This window comes from Carcharodon carcharias, chromosome 10 (genome assembly GCF_017639515.1).
Source record: "Carcharodon carcharias isolate sCarCar2 chromosome 10, sCarCar2.pri, whole genome shotgun sequence".
Lineage (NCBI taxonomy): Eukaryota > Metazoa > Chordata > Chondrichthyes > Lamniformes > Lamnidae > Carcharodon > Carcharodon carcharias.
Window position 1 is genome coordinate 113,127,479 of NC_054476.1, and position 18,103 is coordinate 113,145,581.

Sequence of the window (18,103 nt, forward strand, 5' to 3'; positions counted from 1 at the left end):
TGCATCCACTATCTCCTAGCTACTTCTTTCAACACTCTGGGATGTAGAATATCAGGTCTTGGGGACTTATCAACCTTTAGTCCCATTAATTTCTCCAAAACAACCTTTTTACTAATACTAATTTCCTTCAATTCCTCATTCTCCCTAGTCCTTTGGATCTCTAATTCTGGGTGATTTCTTGCACCTTCCTCAATGAAGAGTGACAAAGTAATCATTTAGCTTCTCTACCGTTTCTCTATTTCCCATGATAAATTCTCCTGACTCTACCTGTAATGGACCCACATTTGTCTTAGCCAAACGTTTCCTTTTTAAATACCTACAAAAGCATTTACAGTCCATTTATTTTTTTTTTGCTAATTTACATTCGTATTCTATTCTCCCTTTATCAGTTTCTTGGTCCTCCTTTGCTGTATTCTAAATTGCTCCAAAGCCTCAGGTCTACTACTATTTCTAGCAACTTTATAGACATTTATACGTTTGTTAGCCAGGTTGCCTGATTTTCTTTTTGAGTTTTTGTGCTTTGAATGAATAATAATTGCTGTAATAATTGCTATGTAATAGTTCTCTAAAGACTATCCATTGCCTAGGTACCATTAGACCTTTTAATGTATTGTCCCAATCCGCCTCAGGAAATTTTCCCTTCATACCTTCATAGTTTCCTTTGTTCAAATTTAACCCCCTGGCTTCAGATTGACCATAATATAACAGAATTTTACATTATTTTTAAAGTGAAGTAGTTCACTTATCCCTAAAGGTTCTTTTACAACTAGATTATTAATTAGCCCTTTATTGTTCCATAATATTAGATCTAAAATAGCCTGTTCACTAATTGGATCCTCAACAAACTGCTCAAGAAAACCATCCCAAACACTCCAAAAGCTTGTCCTCTACAGCACTAGTGCTCATTAGATTCACCCAGTCTATATGCAGATTGAAGTCACCCATGATTACTGTATTGCCCATGCTACATGCTTCTCTCATCTCCTGCTTAATACCATGCCCCACATTACCACTACTGTTTGGTGGCCTATAAACAACTCTTACCAATGTTTGCTGCTTCTTGCTGTTTCTTAGCTCCACCCAAATAGATTCCACATTTTGTTCTTCCGATCGGAGATCCCCACTTACTAATGTACTGATCCCATCTTTTATCAGCGCTACACCAGCTCCTTTTCCTTTATGCCTGCCCTTCCTAAGTGTTGAATATATTCAAATATTCAGTTCTCAGTCTTGGTCACCCTGTAGCCATGTTTCTGCAATGGCAATTAAACCATACCCATTTACATCTATTTGTACCTAAATCATCTACCTTGTTGTGAATGCTGCATGTATTTAGGTAGAGTGCCCTTAACTTTGTCTTTTTAACATTATTCCACATTCTAAGCTTAGTTGATGCTTGCCTTTTTCCTCACCTGCCTTCTAATTTCACTTTCTACTTTTCTATTTCCTGTTGCCAGCATTACTTCCTTCCAACTTGAACTACCCCTCAGGTTCTCACCCCCCTGACAAGCTGGTTTAAAACCCTCCTCAACAAGACTAGCAAATTTCCCTGTGAGCTTATTAGACCCAGTTCTGTTAAAGTGTAACCTGTCCAACTTGTACAGGTCCCACCTGCCCCAGAGCTGGTCCCAATGCCTCAGAAATCTTATGCCCTCTCCTACACCAATTCTCCAGCCATGTGTTCAATCAATCAATCCTCCTAATCCTATGCTCATTAGTACATGGCATTGGGAGTATGCCTGAGATTACTGCTTTAGAGGTCCTATTTTTCAATCTCCTGCCTAACTCCCTAAAATCAGCTTTCAGGACCTCATCCCTCTTCCTACCTGTCATTGGTACCAATGTGGACCATAACCTCTGGCTGTTCGCCCTCTCCAGGGATATCCTGCAGCCGCTCTGTGACATCCTTGACCCTGGCACCAGGGAGCCATACATCATCCTGGAGTCACATTCACTGCTGCAGAAATGCCTGCCTGACCCCTTATCGAATCCCCTATCGCTATTTCTCTTCCACTCTACTTCCTCCCCTGTGTAGGTGAGCCACCCATGGTAGCACAGACTTTGCTCTGGCTGCAATCCCGAGGAATCATTGCCCTCACCAGTATCCGAAGTGGAAAACCGATTAACAAGCAAGATAGACTCAGGGGGATCCTGCACTTCCTGCCTTGTTCTGTAGTGCGACTTGAACCAACAACCTTGTAACTCAGAGGTGAGAGTGGGCTACCACTGAGCCATAGCCAACAAACATCAATAGTTGCCATACCCAACTGGTCACCATTAACTTGAGTATCCAAGGTAATGGTGATGGTTAAAAAAGGACATCACTAGATAGCAGCGTTAACTGCAATGCCACGAGCAGCTAGTATTTCTGGCTGATTTTCCCCTTCGTAGCCCTGTTTTGTGACAACCAAAATACTGCCCTATCTTGACACAAACCAAGGATAGAAATGGCAATCTTCGAGGATCTGTGGCTCAATTCCTCAAGCTAGACCAGCCTTGCCAAGACAGGTGACTTTTACACACAAGCACTAAATTGATGAAAAACAGCAAACTATAATTTTGATTTCTAACCTTCTCTAGAGCTGCTAAAAGAGTGAGGAATTTAGTTCCAGGTTATAGAATACCATAAAGGATATATCAAAACTCTACATAAAAATATGCAACATTACACAGCTAGTGGAGCCACATATGTCAATGTGCTTGATCCACAAACCTACATGTGTTTATAATTTTGGAAGTACTGAGTGTGATTAAAGATTAACATCTGCAGAGCCCAGTCCAGTGCAATGAAATACAGGAGATTAAATTTTTTCTCCTCAAGCAAGGCAACAACAGTGTTTCTACATTGATCTAAAAATCTAATTCTCCTACTTCCAAAAGGCCTAAAAAGATTGTGATTTGGTAGCTGGATTTTGGGATATTAGTTACAGAGTCTAAAACATGGCTCAGGGTACACGTTTTTTATTGAACTAACCTGGCCTCCCTATAAAATTAGCCAATTGTTATAATTTGCAATTCCAATGTTAAGGGTTTACATTACCAGAAGTGACCCACAGGCCATTTTGCAATTCCGTTTTCGTCCCTCCCCATGTCCTGCAGGCACCAACAGAATAGTACCTCACTAAAGTTATGGGGTAGTACAGCCCAATCTTTACTCAAATAGTATTGATGTGTTAAAATTTAAACCACATTCCACTTGCTGTTGGCAAAGCATTTCAAACAATGAAGGTTTGCAAATCTGGCAGATTAAAGTTCAATTCTAATCCCAGAACTGGTTTACATGTAATTCAACACACATGAAGTTGTGCACTTGCTGGTTTTATAACCTAACCAACAGAGTGTCACCAAGGACAACAGCAGTAAGTAACTAAAGGCATTTAAAGCAACACTTCATATAACAGACATCACCAAAACACAAAACTGCATTATGCCAGTTTGCTTCAATTAGTATCACTAGCTTCTGGTTAGAAATTATGGGTTGAAGCTCCATTCTAAACATATCTGGGCTAACCAGCTGGGTCAGCACTAAAGAAATTATACTGCCAGAAGTGTTACCTGCCTACAGATTCCAGTGGGAATTAATGCTGCATTTGGAAGCGTTAGCAATCTGAAAATATAGCAGATTTCCCGAAGGGATTTCACCTACACCTATTTTGTGATATCTAGAATTCTGGCTCCATTACAATCTGCTCAATTTTGTGGGATATTAGTTAATACTCAGGAGTGATGCACCCTGAGCTTTCCTAAAGTCTACCTGCAAAAAATTACTGGGAAGGAAAATTATCTTGGCTTCTCTTGGTACAGGGAAGAGAGATAGGAGAAAATAAGGTAACGCTGATGATGGCATGCACATATATGAGTATAGAAGTAAACAGATATGACCTAATTGCCATTACAGAGATGTGGCTGTAGGGTGACCAAGGCTGGAACCTGAAAGTTCAAGGGTATTCGGCATTTAGGAAGGATAAGCAAAAAGGAAAAGGAGGTGGGGTAACACTGTTAATAAAGGATGGGATCAGTACATTAGAGAGAGAGAGAGAGAGAGAGAGAGAGAGAGAGAGAATACTAGATCTGAAGATCAAGATGTCAAATCAGCTTGGCTGGAGCTAAGAAACAGCAAGGGGCAGCAAACTTTGGAGGAGTTGTTTATAGGCCACCAAATAGTAATGGTAATGTAGGGCATGCTATAAATTAGGAACTTAGGAGGTGCACGTAGGGTAATACAGTAATCATTGGGGATTTCAATCTACATATAGATTGGGTAACCTAATTAGCACTAATGCTGAGGGCGACAAATTCCTGGAATGTGAAAGAAAAGGTTTTCTAGAACAGTATGTTGAGCAACCAACTAGAGAATGGGCTATTTTAGATCTAGTATTGAGCAAAGAGAAAGGGCTAATTAATAATTTCGTTGTAAAGGAGCCTTTAGGGAAGAGTGACAAGATGATGATAAAATTTTACAAAAAGTTTGAAAGTAACATAGCTCAATCCAGTGAGTGAAAGGAGGCTTGTGTACAGGACTAACACAGGTTTAGACTCGTTGGTCTGGGTGCTATAAGCTCGACACAAATCTAAAATTCTTTTAACAAGCAAAACCTGTAGAATGACATGTTGCAGGATTGAGAGAGATAGGATTAATGATGGGTTTCCCATTCCTGATAGAGGTGGTTTCTGGACTGGTGCATCTATTTTTAACAGCCAAAGGCTGGGATGGAGGTGGCAACAGTTCACACTTGAGGACCTTGCTTTCTAGAAGAAAAATAAATTGCATTTTAAATCTTTCTCCTACTGTTTTGTTGCATGGGCCTGAAGTCTTGAAGCTATGAAAAGGATTCAACTCAGTGTTGAGTGCACTCACCAGAGTGGAGGCTATATCCTCAAGTCCATTCTCCAGGGCTAGCCACAGTGGTGCATTTCCCTTCTCATCTGGTACAGCCATATCTGCACCACGGGTACAAAGAGCATCAACCACAAGTGGTAGCTGGTTCTTGATGGCCAACTGAAGAGCTGTCTCACTGTCACGGGTCCTGTCAAAGATAAACAAAGAAACATCAAGATACTAAAAAGGGAGGGAAAAGATAGAATTAATAAGACAGCAATTTTAAAAAATTTTTGAAGAAAGGCAAACCCAGGATGGCCAAATGTAAATGTATTTTAGGGGGAAAAAAGGATATCAGAATGGGAACAAAAGAGTCACAAATCACAATGCTGGCCTTTTAGCTTGTGCAAAATTACATTGAGAAAGGATATAGACCACTCTTTGCAACTTACATATGCACAATCTATGTACTATACAGCATCTCACTTACCGAACATTTATATCAGCCTGGTGCTCAAGAAGGAAGAGGGCACTCTTGCTGTCTTGCCTCTGAATTGCCATGTGCAGTAGAGTCTGACCGTCAGACATGCAATCGTTAATGGCAGCCCCTGAGCCCAGCAGCTGTGCTGCGATTGTATGCATGCCTGCAGGGAGAGTGCAATCAGTCCTGAGGTTAACCTTTAAGACTTCAGGGTGCATTGCAGGGTGAGAAAAGCCATGGCACTATTTAAAATTTAACCTTTTGTTTTTTTTTTCTATCTCCCCAAATATCTTTTAAATTGATGTATGCAGATTAAAGCACGTCATACTTTTAAAAAGACAGGAGGCAGCATGTTTCATTCATAAAATAACCCACTGACTTCTCAATTGTTCTCCAGTAACATCAAATCACATCACAACAGTTTTCAAGACATCACCCCACCTCTTCACAACAGGTTTACCCCCAGAATGCAAGAACACCCACTTCAGCACATCACTGGAGCAGAAACATGTAAGACTTCCAAAAACATTACATGTACAAAAGGAATAAGATTAATATAAAATACGTTCATAGTTACCTGTCCACAGAGCCAGCCCTAGGACTGTCTGATCTCTTGAATCTTTGAGGCTGAAGTCAGGAATGATTTGCAGATTACTGGCAGCGTGAAGTGCATTTGCTGAGTTGATTAAAAGGACATAATTAGTTTTCTTCATCTCTCAGTTTTCCACAGCAAGAAGTCATATTTAATTAAGATTATTGAAAATGCTTAGAGCCAAACCACAGGGACCATTTGACTACCAGGTCTTGTAGTAACCACAGAGGTCTCTGACTTTGTAAGCATGGTGCAAGAGGAGAGTCATACAGGTTTGAAACAATAACTCTGTTTCTCTCTCCACAGATGCTTCCAGACCTGCGGAGATTTTCCAGTAGTTTCTGTTTTTATTTCAGATTTCCAACATCCACAGCATTTTGCTTTTACATTACAATAAGTAACTTTTTCAGACACATTTCCCAGAATACATAGATAATATGCTTATGCAGGCGTGTTCTGGAATCAAAAGGTTTAAATTAATTTTGAAGTATTAATTTACTTTGTATTTCTGTGGTAATTCCCCAAAGTGCGGCACAATATTTCAGTCAATTACAGAAAGAAAATGTCTGTCATGACTCAATGTAAACTAGCTTAAACTGATCTAGAGTATCAGAGTACTAATACTGTGCATTTAAGGACTACGTTAATTAAATATTTAATTATCACTGGTTAAACCTCTTTCAAAAAACATTTCTAAATCCCGGGGGGGTGGGGGAAAGAGGTGGGGGAAGAAGAGGATTCTGGAGATCTGGACTTCCAGGTTTGCCCCACAATCTGTTCAAGCTATGTTAATTTGACTCCACACACGTTACCATTCATTAACATTTACAATATATATGATATCTTAACAGCTTTGGGAAGGAGGAATAAACCCACCTTTCTGCTCTAGTATCACAGACACCACATCTGGATGATTGTGTGCTATTGCCATGTGAAGTGGTGTCTGCAAATAGAGACCCTCCATGGAGTCTTGAGACACACCTGCACCAACAGAAAGCGGTCGTTTGGTTTGGATGTTGGGATTTGCTCCATGCTGCAGTAGTTCTACAGTGAGATTCGCCAGGCCATGACGGCAGGCTGTGTGAAGTGGAGTTTCACCCTAAATAGAGCACAGTGAGAGAGAGAAGAATACTACAGTCTGAGATTTACCATGGATGTAACTGGACTTTTCTTTGGAAAAATATTGTTAGAACATCTTGTGTTATGCAGAGCTATTCAATGTGTGATCATCACCATTTGGGCCTTTTAACCTCATGGCAATGCTACGGTTTAGCATTTAGTATACAAAAAAAGTTTCTGCCACTTGCTTGTCTCAATCTATCTCTAGTAGCCAAGGACCATTTGTACCAAACCGGCAATCTTAATCCAAACAAAAAAGTACAGAAATTCCATGGAATGATATAGCACAGGAGGCAGCCATTCAGCTCACGTCCTTAGAAACAGCTATCCAATTAATCCCAATCCCCTGTATTTCCCCATATTCCTCCAACTCTTTTCCTGATCAAGTATATAGTCCCTTTTGAAAAACATGATGAACCCTACAAATATTATTCTTTCACCACACTTTCAGGCAGCGCATTCCAAATCAAAACTAAATTAAAACACTCCCATTTGTTTCCTCATTCTTTGTCTTAAATCTGTGCTCTTTGGCCACAGATGCTTCTGCCACCAGAAGCAGTTTCTCCATGTCTATAAAAAAACCCCTCAATTTTGAACATTTCTTTAAATCTCCCCTTAACTTTCCCTGCTCAGAGGAGAACAATCCCAGCTTTTCCCCTCTTCACATCACTGACGCCCCTCATTTACTAGAATGGTATCTAGGATATTCTTTGCAAGATATGGGAGAAACAGAATTTTACATTGAGACAGTAAGGGGAAACAATATTATTGGAAGGTTTACTCTGCAGATAACTGCAGCTGCTGGAAAATTCTTGACACAAACTGTAGTCAGTTACTTTTGTCAAAGCTGGAGATAGGAGTTGGAGGCAAAAGAATTCAATGGGCAAATGACAGTGTCAAAGTCAAAACCATTTAAAGATAAGCATAAAATACATAAAAACACAATTGTAAACATCTGGAAAGACTGACATTCTTTCCCTCATTTTTGACCTTTACTTTGTAAATCAAGCTATAAGCCCTCGGTTGCAGGTCTGTGGACAAGACCAGGTTTTCAGCCTCACTCTCCCTGTCCAATCTTGTCCACACGTTCACCAGGGTAACTTGATAACAAATCAGGGAGAAAGACCTTTGGATTAGGGTTGAAGGAAAAATTGGCCAAAGTCAATTTGACTGGCTAACACCACAAACCAAGTCTTAGGGTTCTTCTGTTTGACTACTTCATCAACATGGTGTGTGATGGAGTTACCCATTAATTGAGGGAAATGTTCGTGTCCAGGTGAACGTGTGTGTTGAAGCTACTGAAGCGGTTTCATATCCTGCTTTGGCCACTCTTTGTATCACACAATGCCCTGGAGCAAAATTTAACAAATTAAATGCAGCCCAATATACAAAGGGGAAGCTGTAATTCATTGTGTTATAAGGTCATTTATCATAAGGTTTCCTCCATTATTAAAAATCAAGACAGCATTTCCTTGAACATTAATTTCAAAAACTCACCAAGTGATTGGTGTGGTTAACCTTGGCCCCATGAGCAACCAGGAAGAGTGCAGCAGCTTCATTTTCAGTTTCTGATGCTCTTTGCATCAAACAATTCCCTAGCACAGAATTCAAGAGGGTGAAATGCAGTTCACTGTATTAAAAGCCTCTAAAGAGGATCATGGGCTGGGAAGACTTCCCACAGGTTACCATATTATGTAAATAAATAACATCTTCATTTACATTTATTCTCAAGTATACTTGTCAATCTCCTATGGTGATTTTCATAGGGAGTCAAGGCCAAGTGCAGTGTTCAGAGGGTGGGGAATAATTGAAAGAAATTCAGTCACCATTTTAAAAGCCATACTCTGTTATTACCTGAATAGCTAGATTTTGCTTTGTTAGATAAATAGCAAACTTTACAACAATTTGGGAAACAGTTGTTTTCAGGATAGGAATTTTTCTGCAGCATAGGCTCAGTGGTTAGAGGGTGTAATTACAGCGTGATATGTTTACATAGGCAGTAACCATTATAAACACAACCATAGGAATTTATAGCGGAAAAGTTAATAGGGAGAGCATACGGATGCAAGAGTTTTAGATGGATTAAGGAACATAATATATGTAAAATACTGGATATGCAGCTGAAGCTCGGTAACCTCCAGGGCTATGGGCCACGTGGTAGGCTTGGTGGCTCGTTTTTCAGCTGGCACAATCTTTCTACATTTTCTAAATGTCTGTTAGGGAGGAATGTGCAGGGATGTGGGGAAGAGAACGAGCAAGTGACAGTATGTCAATTGTTGCTTAGGAGCCAGCACAGATGTGATGGGCCAAATGGCCACATTCTGTGCTGTAACGATTCTATGATTCTATTCTATAAATACTTTTCTTATGAACTCTACTAGAAATGACTCCCACTGGCACTTTTGTGCCAAACAGACACTGAATTGAGAAGTCATCTTTTCATCTTCAACCATTAAAAAAAACTAAAATGATTGAACAAAGATCTATTCTGGAAAGTTGTGAGAGAAAAGCTGAGAGATGCTAAAGAGCTGGGTGTTTTCCCAGAAGTGGCTATGCCATGAATCGGGGAGTTATTGGTTGGTCGGTTGAAAAGAAACTCTGGAAAGATTACACCATCAGGACTGTCATGCCCCAAGGGAAAGGATTTGTAGAAGTGTGCCTTGTACCTGTGAAACTCAGTGGGTGAGGGGGATTGTGGGGGGGGACTGCGGTAGGGTGGTAAAAGATAACGTTTGATAACTCCTGACCTACTCTGCATGAAAAAGAACAGCTGTGGAGCTGTGTATGTATGTAATACTGAAGGGAAATGCTTGCAGTTGCACAAGACATATACTTGTTGTGTCGACTATTTAAAATGAAAATTACCTTTTTATTTGAAGTATCATTTGTCTATTAATGTTTGCATTGGTTCGGATTCGTTTAAAGTAAAAGCTACAACAAGTGAAATCTTGTTGGTAATTTCTTCATTTGGGGTCACTCAGTAAATTTGGTTTATGGACCCCCCACAGGGATCCTAACATTCTCAATCACCAGATTATAGAGGAACATTTCGATCTTGGGGAAATTTAGAGAAAACCAAAAAGGCAACCAGAGAGGGTAAAGGGAAATATGAAACCTACAACAAAATAGCAAACAATATTAAACAAGATGTTCTCCCCTAGCAATGAACACATCAGCCAAGATCACAACTGACCTCATAGGGCACAAACAAAACAATTTCTTTCATATGGGGCAGCAAGATAAACGGCACTTCTTAACATGCTGCTTCGTCACAGTTGCCATGCTTTGGATGAGGTGTCAAAATATTTGCTTGCTCAGGTGGATAGAAAACATCCTCCATCACCTTTTGAAGCACTAGGGGTTTTCTAGTGCCCTGGTCTCCATTAATCTTTCAAACCAGATTAAATGAGTCACTCATTGCTGTTTGTTGGTCCTTTTTGTGCTTAAATTGGTTGTCACATTTCCACAAAGCACTTTGGGATGTCCCAAGGACTTGAGAGGTGCTATATATGCAAATTCACTCAAAGTCCCTCAGCTTTTATGCATTTCTTTAAATGGGACCATTTTGAATGATCCAGAAATCCTTCACACATACCATAATCAACCTGACAATGCAATGTTCACACCCTCATGTCAGAAATGAATCAGAACTCCCACTACATGGACTCCTATGCATAGAAAATGTCAATACAGAGAAAATGTTTTGTTTTGTGGGGAACAGCATAACTAGAAGCCATCATTATAAGATAGTCACTAAGAAATCCAATAAGGAATTCAGAAGAAACTTCCTTACTCAAGAGTGGCAAGAATGTGGAACTCTACTTCAAACATTCTGTGGTAGCAATAGTACAGATTCATTTAAGTGGGAGCTAGAAAAGCATTTGAAGGAGAAGAGAATAGATGTTTACAATGGCAGATTTAGATGAGGAAAGATGGAAGGAGGCTTGATTGGAGCATGGGCTGAATGGCCTGTTTCTGCACCATACATCTTATCTGCTATAATCAGCTATGGAACCAACTATAACTGTAAGCTCAACTTGCAACTGTAAGCCCTAAAACTAAAGACGACCTTACTGTGATGAGCCATGGCACTTACTTTTTTGAGAGGCTTTCCTCCACTATCTAACTAAGGAGAACAGGTGGGTGATGTCACAGAGAGATTATGACAGCTACGGCTGCTATTGCTCCCTGGACAGCCCAAAGATCTAAACTGGATTCACAGAATTACTACAGTGCAAAAGGTGGTCATTCAGCCATCCTGTCTGCACTGGCTCTAATGAGCGTTTCACCTATTGCCATTCTTCTGCATTCTACCTGTTATCCTGAGCATTATTTGAAAAGAAACAATCAACTAATTCCCTCTTGAACTGAACCACCACAAACTCAGGCAGTGCATTCCACCCTAATGACTCATGTGAAATTTTTTTTTTAGAAGATCATAATATAAATCAGGCAGGGTCAAAGCCAGCATGGGTTTGTAAAGGGAAAATTATGTTTGACTAATTTATTAGACTCCTTTGAGGAAATAACAAGCAAGGTAGATAAAGGGGAACCTGTAGATATACTTGGATTTCCAAAAGGCACCACATCAAAAGATTATTTCACAAAATAACCACCTGTCATGTATGCAGTAACACATTAGCACGGGCAGAACTTTCATTAGCATCTTTCAGAACTTCATAAAGAAACTCAAATTATCTAATTTATACTTGTTTGCAGGATGTGAGCAGCAATGGCAAGGCCATAGGTATTGTCCATTGCCAACTACTCAGAGGCTGGTGATAGGCCTGCACCGTGTGCTGACGGTGCTCCCACAATGGTATCAGGTCGGAAATTCCATTATATCAGTGACAATAAAGGCACAGAAACATGTATCCAAGTAAGGATGATGCATCTTGGAGGTCATGAGGTTCCTACAACTCTTGCCTTTCTCAGTAGTATGAGATACAGGGGACATAGGTTCTATTCAAGTATCCTCAGTGAGTTGCTGCAGTGCACCCTGTTAACTGTGCAGAGTGCAGCCACTGTATGTTGGTGATGTAAGGGATGGATATCAAGCTGGGGAAGAGTGGTGCCCTTCAAGAAAACTGCTCAATCATGGGACGGCACTAACCTTTAAATGTGGCTACTCCCATCCAGGCAAGTGATGTATTTGCACGCTTGTGAGTGGTAGGATGTGTGTCACTTTATAGTGTCAGAACACATAAAGCAGCTCCATCAATAGTCTAGTTTCTAATGACACCAAGCCATCTGGTATACCCTAATGTCCCTCTATTTTTCTGTGTGCAAGGACAGCTTGTTGCAGTGCATATTACGTTCCTGATTACACCGCAGCTTAAGAGGGACCTTTGACACACACACACAAATTTTTCATAGTGTAGTTGCTTGTTCTCACCCTTTGCATCTGGAGCATCTGGATTACTACCCCGCTTAATAAGTTTTGCTGCAAAACTGTTCTCATCAAATGAGGTGCCATTCACAACCGGAACATCGTCAAATGGATTCACAGACTGATCAGAGTCCACTGTTATATCCTGGAGTGCTAACCACAGCACTGTGCTTCCTTCATGATCCTTCAGCTCCAAATCACATCTAAAAAATAGTTGGCCAAAAACATTTAAAAACCAGTGCCAAATTGCACAACATGGCTAAAGCAATTTCACTTCAGAGATCAACACTCAGCCAATTTCTGAAGAAGCAATGATGAAATTCTTGACTCATACTTACTGCTTACACTGCAGTAACTGTGTGAAGACATACTCATTGCCTGCCAATATAGATGAGTGTAAGGGTGTCCTGTGTAAAGGAGGGAGAGGGGAGATGGGAGTTAACAACCAATGTACAGCCTTGTGTTATGGCACTGCTGCGCACTATAAATAATCCCACAATGTGGAGAGATTGAAAAGAAAGTCTTGACAAATTTTCAATAATTAAACAATGCATCATTCGCAGAATTAAGCAACAAAGACTGTTCGCAGCTCCTCCTGATAACTAGTTGGATTCAGACATATGGTAGGATTAAGTTCAAGGTCCTTACAATCCCAATTCAAAAAGTAGGATGACCAACCTGATGGTGTTGCTACCCTTATATTTACAATGGCACAACTCAAATGGAATACAGTTCTCCACAATACAATTACAAAGCAGAGAGAGACAGGCAGAGACTGAGAGACAAAGTGTAAGTACAAAAGAGCAAGTGATGAAGTGCAGGTAGCCCCCAGCCACACACACAGTTCCATTTTATCACGATTGCAGGAGGCTATACGGGAAAGATGTCAGAGGATAATATACTCAAAATAACCATTGTGACAATTAGTACTCACCGCCCTTTGCTGTCCTGCATATTGGAATTGGCAGATACTTCCAAAAGTGCTTGAGCAATACGTGCCATTCCTGCCATTGCTTCCACTGAGTGTTTTTTTAGACTATATGATGCCACAAGATGAAGTGGCGTTTCCTGCTCTCCATATGTAGCTGCGTTTACACGAGCGCCATTTCGAATCAAGAAGCCAGCAGAAAATTCATCACCTGGGTTTAAAAAAAAACCCAACACATTTAGTTTCAAACCCACACATTATATGCGCCTATTCTTCCACTTGTAAGGAGAATAAAGATATCATAAATTAGTATTTGATAGGAATGTACATACCTTACCTTGTAATGATAAAATTAGGTGGGGACAGAATTCAAAAAGAAAGTGCAGGAACAAGCTAGTTATATTCTATCCAAGCTGGGAAGCAGGCTATAGAAGAGAGTAGAATGCTACACAACAGGCTGGCTTGAGGCAAGGGAAAAGAAAGTCTTGAAAAAAAAAAGACCAGGTATGTGAATTTCATTTACAGGAACTTATACAACTGAAATCAATTTTGGTATGCCATATTGTTAGCCACCTCCAACTGTTACAGTAGTTGCTGCAATTGGAGATGGACAATTAGATCAATGTTTTATGAACACACTGGAATGATGGCTTTAGGTTGGAAGCTAAAAATACAATTTCCATAATTATCAGAAAGACAGAGGTGTCAGGAGATAGAAGCCAGAGCTGAACTAAACCTGAGCTTCTGCTCACAGCCTGCTCTTTTGCTATTAGCAGAGAATCCCACAGCAAACTTTTACTTTTGCAGGAAACTGGTTTGTGGGATGCAGCAGTCAATGTAACAAAGAAATCCCACTACACAAACAGGATTCCACTAGTTAAAACTTTCACATTCCAATTTCCTCAACACCTGAGAGAAGTTTTCAATACTCACTGCTATTCCCATTCAAATAGGTCAACAACCGGTCAGTTACTCCTCCAACTTTCCTTTAAAAATGTATTTAATATATTTGCCCTAAATGCTTCATGAGATAGCAAATGCCACATCTTTCCCCTCAGAGCTCCCTCAAAGGCCTAAAGCACTTCCAAATGTAGTGCTAATTTCTAACAGTTCGATTCCTGGTCCTTACTGAAGCAATAGTTGAGGCACAACCACAATTGCAGTCAGTGATCCTGGGTTATAGCCTGGGAGAGGCGGAGAACAAATCTGTTTTCTGCTCTGATTGTCAACTGTCTGCTGGGAAGCGGCCAGTATTGAGCCCTAAACTGCTGGGATAGTCACCACAGCCAAAAAATCTCAGTCATTGACTGGAGAAACTGCAACTTGAGCTTCAAGCATCACTCAAATTGATCTTAAAAAAAAGAACCAATCTAAATTTATTAAATTGCTGTTCAGACCTAAAACTTTGAAGGAGAAAGAAAGAGAGACTCACTGTGACTCAACAAATCACAGCAGCAATGCAAAGAAGTTGAGTTTGCACTAACTGTGAGGAATTGAATCTCACTCACATCGCACAGTTGTGTAAATGATGCAGAGATAAATGGAACACTTTAGAGCTTTACTGCTCTCTTGGCTCAGTCAGATCATCCAGTTAAACAGCCGAATTTCAAACTAGCCAGCTACCCACCTCTCACTTTCAAACAGCCAATACCAAAGCTTTAACCTTCTACAGTCTACTTTCACAGTCTTCAATCTGCTTGACCATGCCCTCACCTTCAGTAAAGTCGTCACCCTCACATTGGCTCTCGATTTCATAGCATATGGATCCGAGCGTATCTAAACCAGAACTGATTCAGTCATCCATCAGCAGATGTGGCTGAACCACATGATGTGCTATAGCCATCCCTGCTAAAACCACGCACCACTCCAGGATAACCTTGGAATGCAAATACAACCCAACTGCTTTTCTTCAATACCAAATATCTCCTTTAACCTCTCCTCACTCTCACCAAGTTAGAGGAGCTCATGGACTTTGTTGCCACGGTCAAATCCATTCATTTAGCCAGATCTCTGCCCTTCTCTCATGTAACTCTACCTAATCTCAGTGCTTAGGTTTTCAGCTCTCCCATACCAACAAAAATGCCCTAGCCAAAAGTCAAAAATGACATTCTTCAACTGTGAACCTGAAGTCCTAACCCTTCTTGCCCTCTCTGCAGCATGTAGTGTTCATCACACCATCCTTTTCTAATATTCTCCTCCGTTGTTCAACTGAGTGAGCCTCTCTTACTTGATTCTACTTGTACCTTTCCATGAACAGCCAGAGCATCCTAATAATGGCTTCTCTTCCTACCTCCTCACTGTTAACTTGGGAGTCCGCCAAGAGTCACTTTAGCTCTCTCTTCAACTACATGTCGCCCTTAGCGACATGATTCACCAACATGTGCTCAGCTTCCACATGAACATTAACACCCAGCTGTACCTCTTCTCCACCATCCCTCTAGCCTTCAACTCTGTGTACTGCCTGTCCAATATCCAGTGTTAGACAAGCAACAATTTCTTCTAGACAACAATTTGTATTTCCATAGCACCTTTAAAACCATCCCAAGGTGCTTAACAGGAGTATCATAAAACTAGATTTTGATACTGAGCAATGTGAAGTGATTAGGGCAGATGGCCGAAAGCTTCGTCAAAGAGCTAGGTTTTAAGGAACATCTTAAAAGGATTGCGAGGTAGAGAATTCCAAAGATGAGGGCCTAGACAGCTGAAAGCATGGCCAATGGTAATGCTCAAGTAGTCAGATGTAAAATAGAATTACCACATTAACAGAAAGACTAAAGTCATCATCTTCTGCCCCCACCACAAACTCTGTACCCTTACTATGCACCTCCCAAGCCAATAACTCAGGCAGAACTAGTGTTTCCAACTCAAAATCCCCATTTTGATTGTGAGCTCACTTTCAGACTCTATAATGACTCCAACACAAAAACAACCCATTCCATCTATATTCTTAGTATAAATTGTTACTTTCTTGTTCAGGTCAGCCATGATCTCATAGATAAGTGGAGCAGACTCGATGGACTGAATGGCCTACTTCTGCTCCTACACCTTATGGTCTTAGTATATCACTGCATTGGTCCACCTTTTGTAAATCTTTATGGTCTGACTTTGATACTTCAGCCAGATTTAACTAATAATAATAAAAACGCTCAATATAGTAGCTTCATTAATAGAAACACACACACAGTCAAATTATACCTCAGGGCTGTTTGTCTCCACAGCTTCCACAATCTACCAGTTATGCAACTATTAATTCCTCATGCTGCATCACCATAACAATCAACAATCTCACCCCCAGTTCTATATAGTTTTATCTTTCTTGGAATAGTACAGGACAGAAGATAGTCAATGATTCTGTGCTGGCTCTTTTGAGGAGCAATCCAGTCAGTTCCATGCCATTGTGATCTCTTATGCAGCACAATACAGACTCTCCCCAACCCACCCTGAGCCAGGAAATCGAGGGGTGCAAAAATCCAGGTTAAAAAACGCAAGCCAGATAAGAGAAAAAGCCAGATAAGAGAAAAAGCCAGGAAAACTTAATGTATTTATGCACATGGTGGTTTATAAAATATTCAAAGTCCTACATACCTCATACATTTCCAACAAGTGTAATCCCTACCAGTCACACAAACTCATCTACTAAATTGATGACACATCAGGTAATCCAAGCTACATCATATGACTCCCTCCAGATCAAGCCCTGCCAGCTGCTGGTTCATCTCAGAACCAGGTGCTACCTGCACAGGGCTGAGTTCCTTGAGTCACTCTTACTGCCAATATCCAAAAGGAAGACCCCAGCCCTAGTCAAAACACCCCTGATGAGTGTGCTAATGCAGCAGTATCAATCTCTCCTTGCCCATAGTCCAGGGGCAGTAGTTGGTTTGGCAGGGGGGGGGGGTGAAGAGAGGAGAGGACACAGACAGTAAAAAGAGGCAGCAAAAAAAGATCGAGTCAGCGTACTTGCTCAATATCATCCTCCCCCGGGGCTTGCCTCTAGTCCAAGGTGCTAGCACGAAGCTAGTTTTAAGGCAAAAAATAAAAAAGCGGTAGTAGCCTGTACTGTTGTTTCCTTACCATATACCAGTAGACAGTAGGAAAGTATAGTAAACCATAAAATTTGTGCGTAAACTACTTCCGGCCTGGAGCCAAGCAGTTAACCAGGAAGAGGAAGGAAGACAACATTTTTTCAAATCTCTTCCAGCCCTCACACCATGCTGTTATATACCTAGCTACCTCAGAGCTACCAAACTCTACCATCTCTTCCATTGTTACCAGATCCACCACCACCCACCTCCCTCCAGGTTATAGTCATGCACAGCACTTGTTGCACATAATGCAATTATGCACATGACAAAATGCTGTTCTACTTCCAGAAACCAAAGACCGACCTCATGTAGCCAGACTGGCACCCTTCATTTGTGGTGCAGACCCAGGCAACCACCTGCTACATGTTGGAATCCACTACCACTGACAGGTCCTGAGACTTTTTAATTCTAGCAGATCTGAGCCCACCTTTCCAAATAGTGTGACTGTCCCTCTCACACCAAAAATATTGCTGTATCCCACACCCACCCACCAATTTCAAATTAAAGCCATAATCCTCAACACTCATCTCCTAAACCTCACAAATCTACCTCCAACTGACTAAGTGTTGCTCAAAATATAAAAGAAATAAGAAGCCAATATTCCATCATGTTATGCACAGAGGTGTCAAATGCAAATAAAGTATTCTAGTTAAGTGGGATTACAGGATAGGGAGACGCTTAGGGTGACCAGAT

The 18,103-nt window shown here is 40.7% G+C and overlaps 1 protein-coding gene across 2 annotated transcripts in view; it reads right to left on the reverse strand.

Annotated features, from left to right (window-relative positions):
- ankfy1 (ankyrin repeat and FYVE domain containing 1) overlaps nt 1-18,103 on the reverse strand; it is an 89,334-nt gene that overhangs the window by 37,932 nt on the left and 33,299 nt on the right. For both annotated transcript variants that reach the window (XM_041197400.1, XM_041197399.1), the window contains exons 8-15: nt 13,335-13,539; nt 12,739-12,807; nt 12,407-12,603; nt 8,509-8,606; nt 6,769-6,991; nt 5,878-5,976; nt 5,310-5,463; nt 4,859-5,027 (exon numbers count right to left, since the gene is read on the reverse strand). In XM_041197400.1, coding sequence (XP_041053334.1) covers nt 4,859-5,027; nt 5,310-5,463; nt 5,878-5,976; nt 6,769-6,991; nt 8,509-8,606; nt 12,407-12,603; nt 12,739-12,807; nt 13,335-13,539 — 1,214 coding nt within the window. The remainder of the gene's footprint in view (nt 1-4,858; nt 5,028-5,309; nt 5,464-5,877; nt 5,977-6,768; nt 6,992-8,508; nt 8,607-12,406; nt 12,604-12,738; nt 12,808-13,334; nt 13,540-18,103) is intronic.